Genomic DNA, 18,268 nt, shown 5'->3' on the forward strand with positions numbered 1-18,268 from the left:
CCACCTTCCTCCTGCTGTTTAGGTTTTTGAAAAAGCTATAGCCTTTGTTATTTCATAAAGAGTTTAGGGCCCGATGTAGGTCACCAAATACCGGTCGGTAACGGCCGAATTAGGAGGCAATATTTTGCACAATCTGTAAATTTACCGAATCAGTAAATTTACCGATTCTGTAAAATACCGAATCGGTAATTTTACCGATTCGGTAAATTCCAGACGTAGGTAGCCCTGTTTACAGTGCTACAGGCCTTCAGAATTCGGTATTTTACCACCCAATCCTATTCGGTGATAAAATACCGAATACAGGTGTACATGCACATCTGTGCATGTACACCTGTGCCATGTGACAGACAGACATGCCCTTAGGGCATGTCTGTGTGCCACATGGCACACATGCCTGTATATGGGGTGCTAGAGGGTGTCAAAGTGACACCCCCTGCACCCTTGCTGCAATCGGTATTTACCGAATCGGTAAATACCAATTCGGTAATGCCCATTGATTCCTATGGGCTTCAATGCCCATAGGAATCAATGGGCATTACCGAATCGGTATTTACAGAATCGGTAAATACCGAATCTCAACGATTCGGTATTTACCGATTCTGAAATACCTTCACCCCCCCCCCCCCCCCCCCTCCATTTTACCACTTCTTAAACACCGAATCGGTATGATTCGGTATTTAAGAAGTGATAAAATTAAATTACCTACATCGGGCCCATAATGAGAACTGAAAAGAGGATGTGGGGTCTGACTAGCCCCATTTCAGCCTTTGGGTTTCATGTGCCTTTCGTGGTTTGCCTTTTCATCCTTGGGCTGTCCTTCATGTCCATGGCATTCATAGAAGCTTAAATTGTCCCCTTACTATTCACTCCCTGTTTTGATGACGTGCTTCAAGTAGTCTTGCACTTTTTCTTGTCCCCCTTGCGCTCCATCTTTGCTTCTCATCCCTTCCTCCTACTTCAATCACTCCCCACTGTATTGCTGACCCATCTCCTGTTCAAATGACTTCTGTCTACCTTCCTCACTCCCCGGCATCCGACACTGTGCTTCATTTGTAAAAGAATGAGTACCAAGGCCCAAAGGTTTTCTCAGAAGCCCACAAAGTAGGGTGTCTGTAATTCAAGCATTGACTAGTTTTGATTACACTCATTACTTTTTCACCTACTTCCTTGCACTCGTTTCCCGTTTTCTCATCCTAGCAGGGTTTCAACCCTTCTTTCTCCCTTTGTTAATTGTTAATACAGTTTCATAAAGCGCGTGCAAACCACCTCTGAAGAGGTATCTCAGGGCTAGCGATAAAAGCCCACAAACCATACGCATGATATTAAAATTAATTGATTTACGCAATTTTCTGACTTTGATGTAATCAGGGCATATGCATGAATAATAAGGAAAGCAATCCAATAGTATGGGGCCAAGTAAGAGAAAGACCTGCCCCCACATAGAGTCAGTCGGACACGAGGGACGATAAGCAGAGCTTTATCTTTAGGGCACAGATCCCTAACTGGCTTTGTCTTTCTTTGTGCCTTTTCTCCCTTTCTGTCACTTGGGCTGGGTCAAAGTGTGATGATAAAAACTTGTCCCAGTCCACAAAAGTCAGTGCTCTTCCCCTCGCCCCTGCTACCACCGGCTCAAATTAAGTACTGATCCCACCTCTTCTCCTCTACCTCCACCGGTCACCACCACCCCTGCTTTTTCTAGCTTCCTCTCTTGATTCACATCTTCCCACCTCTCCCCTCTCTCCCTGTCCCCACTTGCTCTCCCGTATGTCTCCCCATCCGTCCTCACTTGCTCCAGCGTCTGAAATTATTTCAACATTCCACTGATTGGTCTACATACTAATAACAGCTTGGCCTGTGTATGCCTGGCACTACTTTGTTTTGTAAAAAACATTTTTTTATTTATATTTGAAAGGCCTTTTACAGAATACCTAGAGTGCAGTACAACAACCTTTGCCATATCAGAGCACGCGGGCTATTGACAGACGGCTGAACACGTAGATTAAAGCATTCAGTCAGACAAGGAAATGTTTATTTAGACCTTAGGTCTTTAAAGAACATACCAATTAAAGATATAATCACATTATAAATATACATATATTTCCATACATAATTTAATATGTTTAAAAAGTTTACCCCGTACAATCCAGTTAAAACCGAAACATCTTAGAATATCTTGTTAGCTCATGATCATAAATTACCTAAAACACTAATGTTAATTACACATAAAGGACTTTTTAAATTCTGATCATATATAGCACAGTCTCTATCCAAAAAGCAATATTTAACACGTGCAACTTTGAACAAAATCTATTTTTCATGCTACCATTTTGGAATTAAATCCGAAATTATATATAGAAAACCAGAAAACAACCAAGTGATTCCTGTTGGAAATTGAACTATTTTATTCAGAAACAATCATGACAATTATTGGCCACATTCACAAAGGTAAATTTGGCCATGAGCATAAGTTAATGACCGAATTTACCTTTTTAAAAACTACCATGAATTTACAAATTTACTCCTACAGGCGCAAACCCATCAGTGGCATAGTTAGACCTACTGCCACCCGGGGCAGACCCTAAGTTTGCCGCCCAGTGCAAGTAAAAGCAGGGTGTGGTGGGGGTGGCGGCCGACAGATGACTTATTTGGGAGGGGGGGTGATAGTCAACAGACACGACTTGCTCACCTCGGCCACTCCCAAAAGCAGTGCTGCCCAGGGCGGACCCGCCCCCCCCAGCTACGCCACTAAAACCCATGAATGGATGCAGAAATCTCTGTCACTAGTGGGGTGAGCTCCGCAGCCATAATTCCCACTGACTTGGTGGGACAGTGGGTGTTCCAAAGCATGGTTAGCCTTAGAAGTTTGTAAACATTCACACAAAAAATGGCAGTTTGTTGGCATTCCTAGTTAAATTCTAGCTTTAGCTGATGACGGTGCAGATCCCTTTCCAGGGTGAGAGAGAAAAAGGATCACACACAGATTTGGGGTGGGGGGTTAGTGGAAGGGGAAAGCATTTCACCTGCTAAGAAAAAAGTGTGATTTTGCATAGAAGATCCTCTTCCCTTTGTGTGATGTGCTATGGTCTAGAGAACCTCTCCCAGTGGGATCAGGATCCTACTGTGAATGTCACACTTCTACTCAGGAATATGTCTGGAAGCCTGTGCCTGATGGAGCTTTCCATGCATATGGCCTGAGAATGTTTGTGAATTCCAGAAAGTAGAAATCTGCATGCCTGTATGTGTGCATGCCCTGATTCACAATGGTAAATTTATTTTTGTGTACGTTTACGATTGTTTGCTATTCGCAAAGTGTTGTATGAGTAGTATCTTTGCAAGTGCGGGATTTCCGCAAATAAAAAGATAGAAAACTACCACTGATGAATTCCTTTGTGAATAGCAAACAATCGTAAACTTACACGAAAGTGTAAGCTTATCTTTGTGAATCAGACACTATAGCTGTGGGTACAGATTTGTTACATTCTTTGTGAATCAGATCCATAACATCTAGCTCCAAAAGGAACATCTTTATTTAGGCCTATATAATAGGCAATCCTTCAAATCCAGTAGATAGAGAAAGGAAAGCACACAAATGTAAATCAATTCACCCCTGGTGGCAATGTGTGCATAGAGTTTATCTATATCCACTCTTCTCACATGGAACTCTCTCTGCACTCCTGAGAACAGGGGCCATATTATGGTAAATGCGCATTTTCATTGTTTGCACCAGGCACACCTAAAAAAGTGCACCCTATTACCATGAATGCGCTGCCCCCAGGGCAGCAGCGAACTCATGCTGCCCTTAGTGCAGCGCAATCCTGTGGAAACGGAGCGGCTGCTTTACAGCCACTCTGTGTTTTCACAGTGCAGGCGGCAACCTGCCTGCACTTTTGAAGGGGATTAGAGATCCCCTTGCAGGCGGGTGTAGTCAGTGACTGCAACCCCCCTGCAAGGGGTATTTGGGGGGGGGTACATGGCATCCCCTTTCCCCCTCCAGAGGGCTGCCATCCGGGGGTGCACTGACGGTGCACCACCTTTTAGATGGCACACTCTCAGTGCGCCTCCTGAGGGAATTTTTGCCTCTGCACCAACGTCTGTAATACGACGCGGGTGCAGAGGCAAAGGAGTTCTCTCATTTGCATGGGGCACGCATTATGTGCGCCAGCACTATAGGTATTACAGAAGGGGCAGCGCAAGCGTCTGCAGCCCCTTTTGTAATACCAAAGTGCCCTGGGGGTGCAAATGACTGTTGCGGCCGGGGCACTTTATGCAATACAGCTCCTGAATGTCAGTAAAGACATACATTATGACTGTTTAACAACTGCTTCTACATGCTTTATGTGAAAAAGCAGCATGTTTCTTACAAACCGTACATTTTTTCCACAGTTTATGATTTTCCAAGTCAATAAGTTTTGGTCTATACATAGGCCCGTGTCCTGACACAACAGTATAAATCGTATGACAAAAGGGTCAGATCTTGTAAATCTTTCAAAAAAATATTCCCTCGGTTGTTAAAGGTTCTGTGCTTGCATGTTGATAGTTTCAAAAAAAGGTAAACCACAGTTTCTTCCCCTGCACAACCATCTCCTGGACACATCGGTAACTGGATCAGATCACAAGATTTGGAAAACAAAATGCAGGCTAGTAGGCATAAATAGACATTCATGCTACATCGCAATGTTTGTGAGCCAAACTTCTGTCTCCCACCTTCCAACATAACGCTACTGATTTTTCATCTGAAAAAGTGCCCAAAATTACCAGCTGCTCATAAGAAAACAATTTGTCTTTCGGTTTTTTGGACACTTTCGCGGAGTCCCTTCTTGCATCAGTTGCTATGGTAATAACAGGAAGGCAAGAATAGAACTGCGGTGGTACCTGTGGCGAGGCGGCGTGGGGTTAGGCGAAGTGGTGGGGTGGGGGGAGAATCCCACAGTATGATTTCCATAACATGTACACAGCAAAGTATTACAAGCATTAACAGACGTATAATTGCTTAAATTTTTTACAGTACGATTCAGCAATTTGGACAACATTAATGTAGAAAAGTGTGTCATTTCTCCTCTTTGAGTTTTACTAACTGCTGAAAAGTAGCTTCTGAAATCACTTTAGTGTGGGAAGTGTATATAGGAGGAGTACCATAACCAAGAATGAATATGCGACGTTACAACGAATGTGATACAAGGCATTCCAATACAAAGCGGTCGTTACAACGACTTTGTTGTTACATCTCATACCATTACAATGCAAGTCGTTACAACCATTTGCTGTAGGGGGCGCTGGATATTAGAATAGTATAATTCCAACTCCAGTCTGTGCAACAGTAGGGAAGGTGTTGGAGTATAACTCCAACACCTTCTGCCCCCTACAGCAAGTCGTTGTAACAACCCCTCGTTGTAATGGTTTGTGATGTAATAATGCAGTCGATATAACAACCGCATTGTAATGGAAAGCGTTGTATCACATTTGTTGTAAACAATGTCTCCCCCAAGGATAGCAAAATAATAGAACAGCTTTTATTGTAGTTGCCATCCTTTCTAAGGGCTACTCTTGTTGTCAACATTGTTTTAAAATTTTTCCAAACTTTACCGTATTCTTCATTTTGGTACTTGTTCACAAAACAATATTCTCAAAACTTTGGTGGAATCTTCTGTAATTTGTAGCGTGAAATTTTAAGTTGTCCTAGCTACCAATTTTTTGACAAATACATCTGTTAAAACTCAGTTCCAGCCCAGACACAATCTGAAAAAAGGACCAAGACAAGATTAGCTCACAGCATCCAAACATCATCCATATATAATGCTGTTTTAGCCTGCTTTGGAATTTTATGTGGTTTTACGACCCAAATAAAAAATTACCCCCATTCCATGGGGTGTCGTTCTAATGGAATGGATCTGGTGCAAAATAACCACACGGTCCATTAGTGTGCTACTTGGAGTCAGGGCCATAGTGTTAATCTAGAAGTTGGCATAGCATGGGTCTTGATAGGCAGTGTAAGTGAGAAACAGGCAAAATGTGCGCTGAGTGCTTTCAGATATAGAGGTCTAACCACAGCATTCCTGGAAAGTGACGACTAAAGAGCATCTACTTCAAGATTTGTGTATTGTTTAAAGTATATCTTCAGTCCTTAGGAACAGTTAAACCCCACAGACCAGGGATGGTCATTTTTTAAGATAAGTAGTAGAGCCAGACAGGCAGTTTGAATATGACTCTGGCCTTATTGGGAAGGCATTGTAGGCAGTGCTTAATTTGTGCAGGTGGTTTCCTGTGCTTGACACCGGCACTTAGGGCTGTCTGCCACATGGAGGCGCTGTGTGTCTAATTTACAGATGGGCACAGCAACAGTTGTTTATTAGTTCAAAATACATTACAAACGACTAATACCTTGTGTCCAAGCTACTCTTGTAGCTTTGGGGGCTGGAAGAGTCTGAACGGTCTCTTTTATAGGAGGGTGATTGTTAGAAGTTGTGTTGGTACTGTTGTTGACAGTACTGGCAGGGGCAATAGGTTGTGTGAGCTGCAGTTGCCTACTGACGAGGACCCTGGCACTTATTGTTTTACAAATTATGCACTAATTGTTGGGAGCTCAAGACTGGGATGATATAGTTGCCTAGGTGATGGCTTGGTCTATGCAAGAGCTATGCTGTGTGACTTACAAATGATGTCCATGGATACATCTTTCAGGCTCTGTGAAGCCTGCTGTAGAGATGCTATTCATGGTTTATGCTTCTAAATTGTGACAGCATCAAGGATAACTTCTTTAATATGTGAACTTTTCATGGTAGGCTAGGCATCTTTATCTGCAAACTCTTGCCTAATCTTCTGCATATTCCCGAAATAACTGAAACGATGAACCTCATATCTGCTTTTCAGCACCCCAATATATTCGAAGCATGTAGCTCACTTGGCCCAGTTGTTGGTAATGGTATTGGTAGTCAAGTCTTAAAATGCACTGGTTCATCTTCCTTAAACGGAATTTTGTTTTTCTTTCTGAATGCTGGTCTCTTCTAGAGGATAAGTAACTTGCTCTTATGATTCTGTTCTACTTGTATTTTCCGCTTAGGCTGGAGAAGCTCCGTCACCAGCTGATGCCCATGTATAACTTTGACCCAGCAGAAGAACAAGATGAGCTGGAGCAGGAACTCCTTGAGCATGGCCGGGATGCTGCGTCAGCTTCGTCCCAGGCTTCTCAGAATAAGGTAAGAGACAACAACGAGTTACACATACATAGGCACCTGTTTATATATCTGCTTTTTGTCATATGCCTTCCAGCAACATGCAAGATTTGCAGGACAGTGCAGCTGGATGGTGGTAGCAAACTGATGGGAGTATATGATTTGCGATAAAACTAGATTATAACAGGAAATTGGCTTAGACAATGAGACAATCTTAAAAGGATACACTCTTTGGTTAAGGTGAGCATGGAAGCATTGAACGAGAGGAGATGGCCTAAGGGCTATGGCTGTTTACCTCGAATCTGGGGAACCGGGTTCGAGTCTAGGCAATGACGCTGAACATCCTGTGATTCTGGGCAAATCACTTAATCACCCCCTGCCTATCAAAAATTAATGTGTCCTCATGTAACGCAACTGGCAAAGCGCTCTGATACCCGATTCTTTCGGGTCAAGTTTGCGCTATATAAAACTCTGTAAAATAAAAGAAATTAAAAACTGAAGGATAAAACCTGTAAGGATGAACATATTGTACCTAGACAAGAGACTAGGTGGTGGAAAAGACAACCTTTGGCCCCTGGTGTGAAACCTGGTCAGGGGACCTGCTAGGGCATGGCAGTAGAAAAGCATGGCGAAAAGGCATGCTGGACAAGGAAACAAAAGGAGCAAGTTCAGACAAACAAGTAATAGACAAGCTTGACAGAGCACATATGCTAGGCACTATGGCAACCATTATGTGGAGACAACCTGTTATGGGTGAAAAATTATATGTTGTGCAATACCTCGTGGCATGGAACACCATCTCTCGTGTCCTTTGTACTCCGTCTCTCCAGGCACAGCCTGTTTCTACCAACTTGACTCTTCAGGAATGTCATCCATCTTGACTCTGGATTGTCTCCTTTCCAGTAACCTTCATGTGCCTTCACTGTGGAAGATTGCACAAAAAACACATTTCCACCAACACGTGTAAGGTAATTTTTAGGAATGGCAGAAGCAGTTCTACCATGTCAAAAAGGTTATTATTGGGGTTGGCAGAAGCTGTCTTCCCTGTCAAACCCTGTCATCAATTTCTACCTGGAAATCATTGGTCATAGTTGTAAAGATACTTACAAAATTCATGAGTAGTTCAGTCACAGGCTATGGTACGCTATCGTAATAATCCGACTTAGTGTGGGCCTTAGGGGGTTATAATAGGGTTAAATTTGACGTGTTTTTGGTGTGGTTCTTAGGCGCTGCATGCCCATTTCAGGTACTTGACTCTGTAGATGAATGAGTAAATCCATTCTGAGCTATTAGTACTCGAATCACTTGCATATGGAAGGAAACTAATGTTGTGAATAAGTTGCCTATAGTGAATTAAATCGAATTACTTTTATACAAGTTTATAAACAAGTGCAGAAAAGGGTACTAGTAAAGAACAAACACAGGTCAATGTATGGAGTAATAATTAAATAATTAAAGATTGTTTGCACCATGTACTAGGCGATTTGGCGGAGTGAAAGTGGACATCATAATGGATGCTTGGGTATTTCAGAAGTACTGAGATGCACATGGATAGCACAACTTTCTGTCTCCCACATTTCAGGGACTGCTCTTCAAATGAACACCTACAAAAACTCTACCGGTGCAGAGTGATTGAGGATTTTATGAAGAATTGAATATCAAATAGCATTGCAGTTCTGTTTGGATTGATGAACTTTGAGATGGATATGTGGCTGACAATGCAGGGTTAATAAGAGAAAATATTCTCAAAAACAGGCGTTTATTTATTTGTTTTATTTAGCTCCTAAATGTCTACACCCCCAGCTTCAAAATAGTCTATTTAGCTTGGAAGCCTTTTAAAAAGATAAACACATTTGGATTGTATCCCTAACCAGACGTCTAATGATGTTGGTCCATTGCCACTTAATGTTTGTTAAAAGCGTGTGAGAGCCATAAGTTTCAAGTTTATTTTTATTTATGTTACGGATATCCGAAGAGGTCCACATAAAGTCTTAAAATAGATGTATACACTAAAATACAGATAGAATTAAACAATATCCCAGTATACTACAAAGTATTGCACTTAATAGTATTGCACTTAATGGCCACAGATGCAGAATACGAAAGCATTATAAAATAAATGCATTATGTATAAAACACAATAGCAAGAGCAGAAAGAGGAATATTGATGAATAAGAACAACATATTACCCTTAAAAGTTTGTGCCGCAGGTGCAAAATATGCAAACACTATACGGTGAATACATTATGTGAAACACATTAGTAGCAGCAAGAGCTTTATATAGATGAAAAAAAGAGGCAAAAACCCAACTAAAAAAGTTGTTGACAACCACAATCTCATTCAGAATAAAACATCATTAATACAGCTTTAAAAGCTTGGAAGCCTTTCAAAAAGATGAACACTTTGGGATAGTGTTTATTGGTTGCGAGGTCCCTACCTAGATATCTAATGATTCATTTCCATTGCAACTAAGGGCCTGACTAGGATGCGGTGGCTGTTCTGACCGCATCCTAATCAGGCGGTTGGATTCTTTTCCGACCGACCAAATGGGATTAATTCGGTTGCAAAGAAATGCAACCGGACATTCTGCATGCCTCAAAGAGCCCGTCCACCAGTCGGAGTACTTACAGTAATCCGATACAAAAGGGGATGAGGGAGTAATCCCAAGGGCTTTTTCCACCTGAGGGATTACAATTTCAGATTCCAACAGCCTTTCTGTTCCAGCTCTTCCGACACAAAAAATGCTATCGGAAGTCGTCTTTGGGGGCCCCTAGCATAGGTGGCGGCCGAGGGGGTACCTATGTTGATCCCTGCACCCCAGACAGGCACCTTTAGGTGGCTGCCACGGGGTGCATGGATGAACTGCACCTCACATTTTTACAATGAGAGCATGCATTCCGGTCGTGCTCCCATTGTAAAGAACAGGAGTGCAACCGAACAGTGTTCAGTTGCATTCCAATGGCTGGTTTGGGAACCCCCGACAGGAAGTCAGCCGGTCCCAGAACTTAATCGATGTCGGATGGACTCAGGTCAGTCCGACATCGAAAGCGGCCCCTTAATGTTTGTTAAAGGCAGGTAAGAGCCATAACATTTTCAGGAGTTCTTCAAAGGTATAGAATTCAGGTATGATTTAAGAAATATGTGTGCATGGATGTGGGCATTCACTCCAATCTTCTGTTTCCTTTTTATCTTTCGACTTTGTCATATTGTCAGTGTGTTGCACAACCTCAGGTTCTAGTTCGAGATATGGTGGACACCAGTTTCTGTAACAGTCCTTCAACGCTAATCCAGACTGCCCTTTACATTGTGTGTAATATTCCAAACTTCATTTTCAGCTGTAATTGGGGCCAGTTGAGTGCTGAACTGAGGGTATCCAATGCTCATGTTTTAAAATGTTGAGGCAGAATCTTGCCATCTGTTTTTGCCCTGTTTGACTCCTGTTGAAGATTGTTTTTGGATTTCTATATAGATTAAAACCCAGTAGTCCAGGCATTCCTTGCTAGGACACCGTTATAAAAGGTTGACACCATAAAGAACGTAAAACTAAAAATTCTCAATAAATAATAAGTTGTGATGTAAAGCCTCATTGGTAATTTATTTCACAGTTACCATAGCAAAAAAAGTTTGAAAAATGTATTTTAGTTATTAGGACAAACAATGAAACATTTAAAAAGAAGGTGCATGGGTTCTAAAAAGCTTAGGAGAAGAGTCAATGCCAGATAGTTAGCAGAAGTTTCAAGAAGTGCCCAACCTCCTGACAGTTATCATAGTACATTGTGTGTTTTATATGTATTTACCCAGAATCATCTTTTGAAACACTTGCGGAAAACTAATTTAAACTGCTATCTTCCAGTATCCCTTTACATGCCACTGTTCTTCAGCTTCTCATGGCGAAGAAGACATGGCCTCTCGCATTATGTAGGACAGCCTTGTGCTCTCAGCTCTCTGTCACCAATCTAGGTGAATTTAAAGTGAGCATGTGTGGATAGACGAGGAGTTCTATTTACCCAGGTCCCCATTTGCACTTTAACTCCATTCCAGTGCATTTAAAGGCATTTAACATTATTGTAACTTTAAACGAAGCTAAATTACTTGGAAAAAAAGTAATATATGTATATTATATATTAAAAACATGTTAACATTTATTTAATACCTTTAAAGAAATTATATTCCTACAGATACATGTAACTTTAAAATACCTTTAAAATATTTAAATATTTGTTGAACTTAAGTGATTAATTAAAACACATATATTAAGTACATATTACTAAAAAAAATAATTTTTATTATGTATTGGAACGCAATAATATGAATAATAATTTCTCAATACAATTGAAAAATGAACGATATAATTAGTAAACCATAAACATTTTTTAAAAAGTGTAAAAACAAAACAATAAAAAAAATAAAAGTGGGTCATATTTATTATTCTCACTCCAATCTTACAACCATTGGGGGGCAGACTTGGTGACATGTTCTAAGACTTTGAGCTGATGTAAAGTCATGCAGAGTTGCACAACCTCTTGCAAGGCTATTTGCAAGGCTATTTGCTTTCGAAGCAAAAGGTATGTTAAGCAGAAGCGGTGCCATTTTCTCAGTACAAATTGGGCATGTTGCTGCCTTGCTCCACTTGATTTGAAGAATGAACTAGTGTATATTTCCTAAGTGTAAGTGAGACAGACTAATTTGCATACAGCCAGGTTCTGAAACTGGGATGGTGCAATGAGCTAAAAAACGGTGTTGGATCTAGCCCTGATCTCTTGACTGGGTGAGAGTATTCTGCTTAATTCAGAGACTCTGTCCATCACCACCCCTTGTTGTAAATAATTTTGTCCACCCTAAGCGTGGAAGGGTATACTCAGATGTGAGTCCCTTGCTCATTGCACCATCAGGATTCAAGCAAGCCGGGCCGAAGACGGCTGAAATGCCAGAAACCGGTCCCCGGAAGCTTGTTTCCTTCCCAGTGTAAGAATTGGCTTTTGTAGTCTGGTCTGCCCTGTTCCCATGAGGCACTGGGCCAGGGACAGACTAATTTGCATACAGCCAGGTTCTGAAACTGGGATGGTGCAATGAGCTAAAAAACGGTGTTGGATCTAGCCCTGATCTCTTGACTGGGTGAGAGTATTCTGCTTAATTCAGAGACTCTGTCCATCACCACCCCTTGTTGTAAATAATTTTGTCCACCCTAAGCGTGGAAGGGTATACTCAGATGTGAGTCCCTTGCTCATTGCACCATCAGGATTCAAGCAAGCCGGGCCGAAGACGGCTGAAATGCCAGAAACCGGTCCCCGGAAGCTCGTTTCCTTCCCAGTGTAAGAATTGGCTTTTGTAGTCTGGTCTGCCCTGTTCCCATGAGGCACTGGGCCAGGGACAGACTAATTTGCATACAGCCAGGTTCTGAAACTGGGATGGTGCAATGAGCTAAAAAGCGGTGTTGGATCTAGCCCTGATCTCTTGACTGGGTGAGAGTATTCTGCTTAATTCAGAGACTCTGCCATCACCACCCCTTGTTGTAAATAATTTTGTCCACCCTAAGCGTGGAAGGGTATACTCAGATGTGAGTCCCTTGCTCATTGCACCATCAGGATTCAAGCAAGCCGGGCCGAAGACGGCTGAAATGCCAGAAACCGGTCCCCGGAAGCTTGTTTCCTTCCCAGTGTAAGAATTGGCTTTTGTAGTCTGGTCTGCCCTGTTTCCATGAGGCACTGGGCCAGGGACAGACTAATTTGCATACAGCCAGGTTCTGAAACTGGGATGGTGCAATGAGCTAAAAAACGGTGTTGGATCTAGCCCTGATCTCTTGACTGGGTGAGAGTATTCTGCTTAATTCAGAGACTCTGTCCATCACCACCCCTTGTTGTAAATAATTTTGTCCACCCTAAGCGTGGAAGGGTATACTCAGATGTGAGTCCCTTGCTCATTGCACCATCAGGATTCAAGCAAGCCGGGCCGAAGACGGCTGAAATGCCAGAAACCGGTCCCCGGAAGCTCGTTTCCTTCCCAGTGTAAGAATTGGCTTTTGTAGTCTGGTCTGCCCTGTTCCCATGAGGCACTGGGCCAGGGACAGACTAATTTGCATACAGCCAGGTTCTGAAACTGGGATGGTGCAATGAGCTAAAAAGCGGTGTTGGATCTAGCCCTGATCTCTTGACTGGGTGAGAGTATTCTGCTTAATTCAGAGACTCTGCCATCACCACCCCTTGTTGTAAATAATTTTGTCCACCCTAAGCGTGGAAGGGTATACTCAGATGTGAGTCCCTTGCTCATTGCACCATCAGGATTCAAGCAAGCCGGGCCGAAGACGGCTGAAATGCCAGAAACCGGTCCCCGGAAGCTTGTTTCCTTCCCAGTGTAAGAATTGGCTTTTGTAGTCTGGTCTGCCCTGTTCCCATGAGGCACTGGGCCAGGGACAGACTAATTTGCATACAGCCAGGTTCTGAAACTGGGATGGTGCAATGAGCTAAAAAACGGTGTTGGATCTAGCCCTGATCTCTTGACTGGGTGAGAGTATTCTGCTTAATTCAGAGACTCTGTCCATCACCACCCCTTGTTGTAAATAATTTTGTCCACCCTAAGCGTGGAAGGGTATACTCAGATGTGAGTCCCTTGCTCATTGCACCATCAGGATTCAAGCAAGCCGGGCCGAAGACGGCTGAAATGCCAGAAACCGGTCCCCGGAAGCTTGTTTCCTTCCCAGTGTAAGAATTGGCTTTTGTAGTCTGGTCTGCCCTGTTCCCATGAGGCACTGGGCCAGGGACAGACTAATTTGCATACAGCCAGGTTCTGAAACTGGGATGGTGCAATGAGCTAAAAAACGGTGTTGGATCTAGCCCTGATCTCTTGACTGGGTGAGAGTATTCTGCTTAATTCAGAGACTCTGTCCATCACCACCCCTTGTTGTAAATAATTTTGTCCACCCTAAGCGTGGAAGGGTATACTCAGATGTGAGTCCCTTGCTCTTGCTCATTGCACCATCAGGATTCAAGCAAGCCGGGCGGAAGACGGCTGAAATGCCAGAAACCGGTCCCCGGAAGCTTGTTTCCTTCCCAGTGTAAGAATTGGCTTTTGTAGTCTGGTCTGCCCTGTTCCCATGAGGCACTGGGCCAGGGACAGACTAATTTGCATACAGCCAGGTTCTGAAACTGGGATGGTGCAATGAGCTAAAAAACGGTGTTGGATCTAGCCCTGATCTCTTGACTGGGTGAGAGTATTCTGCTTAATTCAGAGACTCTGTCCATCACAACCCCTTGTTGTAAATAATTTTGTCCACCCTAAGCGTGGAAGGGTATACTCAGATGTGAGTCCCTTGCTCATTGCACCATCAGGATTCAAGCAAGCCGGGCCGAAGACGGCTGAAATGCCAGAAACCGGTCCCCGGAAGCTTGTTTCCTTCCCAGTGTAAGAATTGGCTTTTGTAGTCTGGTCTGCCCTGTTCCCATGAGGCACTGGGCCAGGGACAGACTAATTTGCATACAGCCAGGTTCTGAAACTGGGATGGTGCAATGAGCTAAAAAACGGTGTTGGATCTAGCCCTGATCTCTTGACTGGGTGAGAGTATTCTGCTTAATTCAGAGACTCTGTCCATCACCACCCCTTGTTGTAAATAATTTTGTCCACCCTAAGCGTGGAAGGGTATACTCAGATGTGAGTCCCTTGCTCATTGCACCATCAGGATTCAAGCAAGCCGGGCCGAAGACGGCTGAAATGCCAGAAACCGGTCCCCGGAAGCTTGTTTCCTTCCCAGTGTAAGAATTGGCTTTTGTAGTCTGGTCTGCCCTGTTCCCATGAGGCACTGGGCCAGGGACAGACTAATTTGCATACAGCCAGGTTCTGAAACTGGGATGGTGCAATGAGCTAAAAAACGGTGTTGGATCTAGCCCTGATCTCTTGACTGGGTGAGAGTATTCTGCTTAATTCAGAGACTCTGTCCATCACCACCCCTTGTTGTAAATAATTTTGTCCACCCTAAGCGTGGAAGGGTATACTCAGATGTGAGTCCCTTGCTCATTGCACCATCAGGATTCAAGCAAGCCGGGCCGAAGACGGCTGAAATGCCAGAAACCGGTCCCCGGAAGCTTGTTTCCTTCCCAGTGTAAGAATTGGCTTTTGTAGTCTGGTCTGCCCTGTTCCCATGAGGCACTGGGCCAGGGACAGACTAATTTGCATACAGCCAGGTTCTGAAACTGGGATGGTGCAATGAGCTAAAAAACGGTGTTGGATCTAGCCCTGATCTCTTGACTGGGTGAGAGTATTCTGCTTAATTCAGAGACTCTGTCCATCACCACCCCTTGTTGTAAATTTTTTGGAAGAGGTGGCCTTTTTACAAGTAGTGGCATTTTGGCAGGACAATTAGATCAAACTTTCAAGGTTTTTGTGGCAGTGAATGACTCATTTACCTGGCTACATATGAACGCGTGTTTCTAAGGTATGCATGAGACCTGGTATCTTTAGGCCTTTCTCAAGGAGCATGTGCCACCCGTGGATTTGTAGATGAGCATAGTGGCGTGATGCTGTGTCTGGTTGCTTTGGTATGTGTTGCAGCAGGTGTGATCACAAAAGTGAGACTTCCTGAGGATTCATCGTAAACACACTTTGAGGACTTGAGCTGTAAGTCGATATAATTTGATTCATTATTTATATGCATTCTCATGCTCTCCACTTACCTTTTTACAGATCCTGCTTACAAGCCAGGGTCCGCTGCAGAGGCCCAGCCGCCTCGTCTTCACCGACGTTGCAAATGCCATCAATGCTTGAACTGCTCTCCAGCCCTGATATTGAGACACTTTGGCCAGATACTGGAAGTTTCAAAGATCAACATTAGTAAGGAGACATCAATCCATAAATGGTAGACTTACCTTGTGATATGTTGCTTGGAAATAGAGGTATGTGTACTTATAGCTGCGGGAGAACCCATCACTGTCAGCACTACCAATTTACTTTGAGTTACGCATACATGCAACTATCACTGCGTCAACAACCAGTCTGATTCAATCATCGTAACATGGGCTTGTCATCGGGAGGCATCTGGCTGGAACTGTTTCTTGGAATGTGGACATGCCTTAGGGCTGATCTCTGTTTTGTTTGGCTGTAAACTAAATTTATGTAGGATAATGCAACCTATGAGTTCATGAATGGGTGCTCACAACACTCAATGACAGAACACTGCAGAGGTAATACCTCTGCTTGGAGATTTTCTTATACTCATACATTACTCATACTTTATGTCCCTAGAAGGCAATTGCGATCGGCCAACACCTGTCTCCTCTCTGTGCCCCGCACAAGAACGGCCACTTGGGGAGACAGGCGTTTTCTTGTGGCTACGCCAAAGTTGTGGAACCTCTTGCCACCTGCCATCAAATCCGCTCCGAACCTGATGAGCTTCCGTAGGCTCTTAAAAACGTGGTTGTTCAACCAGTAATAGGACGGCTGATTCAGTAGCTCCACAGCGCCGAGACACCTTAGGGTATTTGTTGCGCTATAAAAGTTGCATAAATAAATAAATAAATAAAATAAATTACTCCTCCTCAGTCTCAATTACATGCTTTTCTGGTGGTTTTGGTGAAAATTACAGTTAGTGTAACAGGTGGAAATCATATTCCAAGCCATAAACGTAGAAGTCATTTACACTCATATTTGCAGAGATATAGACTATGCTTTTCATTGTCATATATGCGACAGAGAATGACAAATTAGGTAAATGAGAACTTATGAACTATGCTCGACAAAAACAGAAAAATTATGATTTGGTGATTGCTAAAGAAAATTCAAAATGAAAGATTTTTGTGGTGATCATCAATGTGTAGTAAATTCAGACTTCCAACACTCACTCCGGGTAAGTAGTGGGATCTCCTAATGAATGACATCATCACCTCTTTATCCTTGGAACTATCTTCAGACCTACAACAGCACCTCTTCACCTCCCCGAGCTTTTCTTGACACACAGTGGCATCTCCTGGCATAACATAGTATATCCTGACAAACAGCTACACCTCTTGATCTTTGTCAGACTTTACCATCTGCAGCTGCATCTTCTGAGTTACATCAGCTTACCTCACCCATAACTGCATCTCCTGACAGAGGAACACAGTAATTGATGTCTGCACCTCTAGACTTCCGTCAGTGGCCCTGACCAAGTGAGCGTCACTTAAATACTATAGCAACTTTCCTAGAGCTGCAAGAGGTCACAGACAGATACAACGCAGCAGTATTTTGTTGGTTATTTTATTTGATGTCAGTCAATTGTGTTTTTCTGTGTTTTACCTGTACTTGTAAGCTCCTCTGCCATCTCATGAAACCAGATTTCTCTTGTCTGAAAATTGGTCACGAAGCCAGTGCTATACCTTTGCTCTGCTTGTATCTGTTATTACATATACCTGTGCTAATGTCACAAATTGCCACTCAAAATTAACTTGCCAACCTTAGCCTCCTTCCAGGATGTTTCCCGTGTACAATCAATCAATCAATCAATCAGGATTTATAAAGCACAGCTAATCACCCGATAGGGTATCCTGGTGCTTGCAGGTCCTGGAGGCTTATTCGAACAGCCAGGTCTTGAGGGCCATTCTGAATTCCAGAAGTGAGGTGATGGCCCAGAGATACATGGGGAGGCTTTTTTGGGTCTTTGTTGTGGTGTGAGAAGGAGCGTCCTCCACTTTTGCTTCGGTAGATGCGAAGAGTATTGGCTAGTGAAAGGGAGGCAGAGCGTAGGCTTCTCGAAAGTTGGTGGAAGTTCAGCGTTGGTTAATGTATGCAGGTCCTTGGCTTTGTAGAGCCTTGTGTGCGTGGGTCAGCAGCTTGAATTGGCATCTCTTCTGTACGGGGAGCCTGTAAAGTTGTCTGAGGTGGGATGTGATGTGTGTTCATTGGGGAAGGCTAAATATGATTCTGGCTGCGGTGTACTGTATGGCCTGAAGTCTCTGTGGGAGGTCTGTGGTGATTCCTACATAGAGGGTGTTGCCATAGTCCAATTGACTGGTGATGAGAGCCTGTGTCAGGGGTACATCTCGTGTGTAGGGGTAGCCACTTGAAGATCTTATGTAGCATGCACAGAGTGAGAAAGCAGGCAGAGGAGACAGCATTAATCTATGATTTAATGGTGA

At 43.2% G+C, this 18,268-nt stretch overlaps 1 protein-coding gene across 1 annotated transcript in view; it reads left to right on the top strand.

The window, feature by feature from the left end:
- The window catches only part of C9H3orf18 (chromosome 9 C3orf18 homolog), a 32,456-nt gene extending 15,770 nt beyond the window's left edge, over positions 1 to 16,686 (top strand). Inside the window, exons 4-5 of the mRNA XM_078661303.1 lie at positions 7,058 to 7,193; positions 15,843 to 16,686. Of these exons, the coding sequence (XP_078517429.1) occupies positions 7,058 to 7,193; positions 15,843 to 15,923 (217 nt within the window). The 3' untranslated portion in view covers positions 15,924 to 16,686. The remainder of the gene's footprint in view (positions 1 to 7,057; positions 7,194 to 15,842) is intronic.
- Positions 16,687 to 18,268: the final 1,582 nt, after the last annotated feature.

The sequence above is a fragment of the Lissotriton helveticus genome, chromosome 9 (assembly GCF_964261635.1).
Source record: "Lissotriton helveticus chromosome 9, aLisHel1.1, whole genome shotgun sequence".
Taxonomy (NCBI): Eukaryota; Metazoa; Chordata; class Amphibia; order Caudata; family Salamandridae; genus Lissotriton; species Lissotriton helveticus.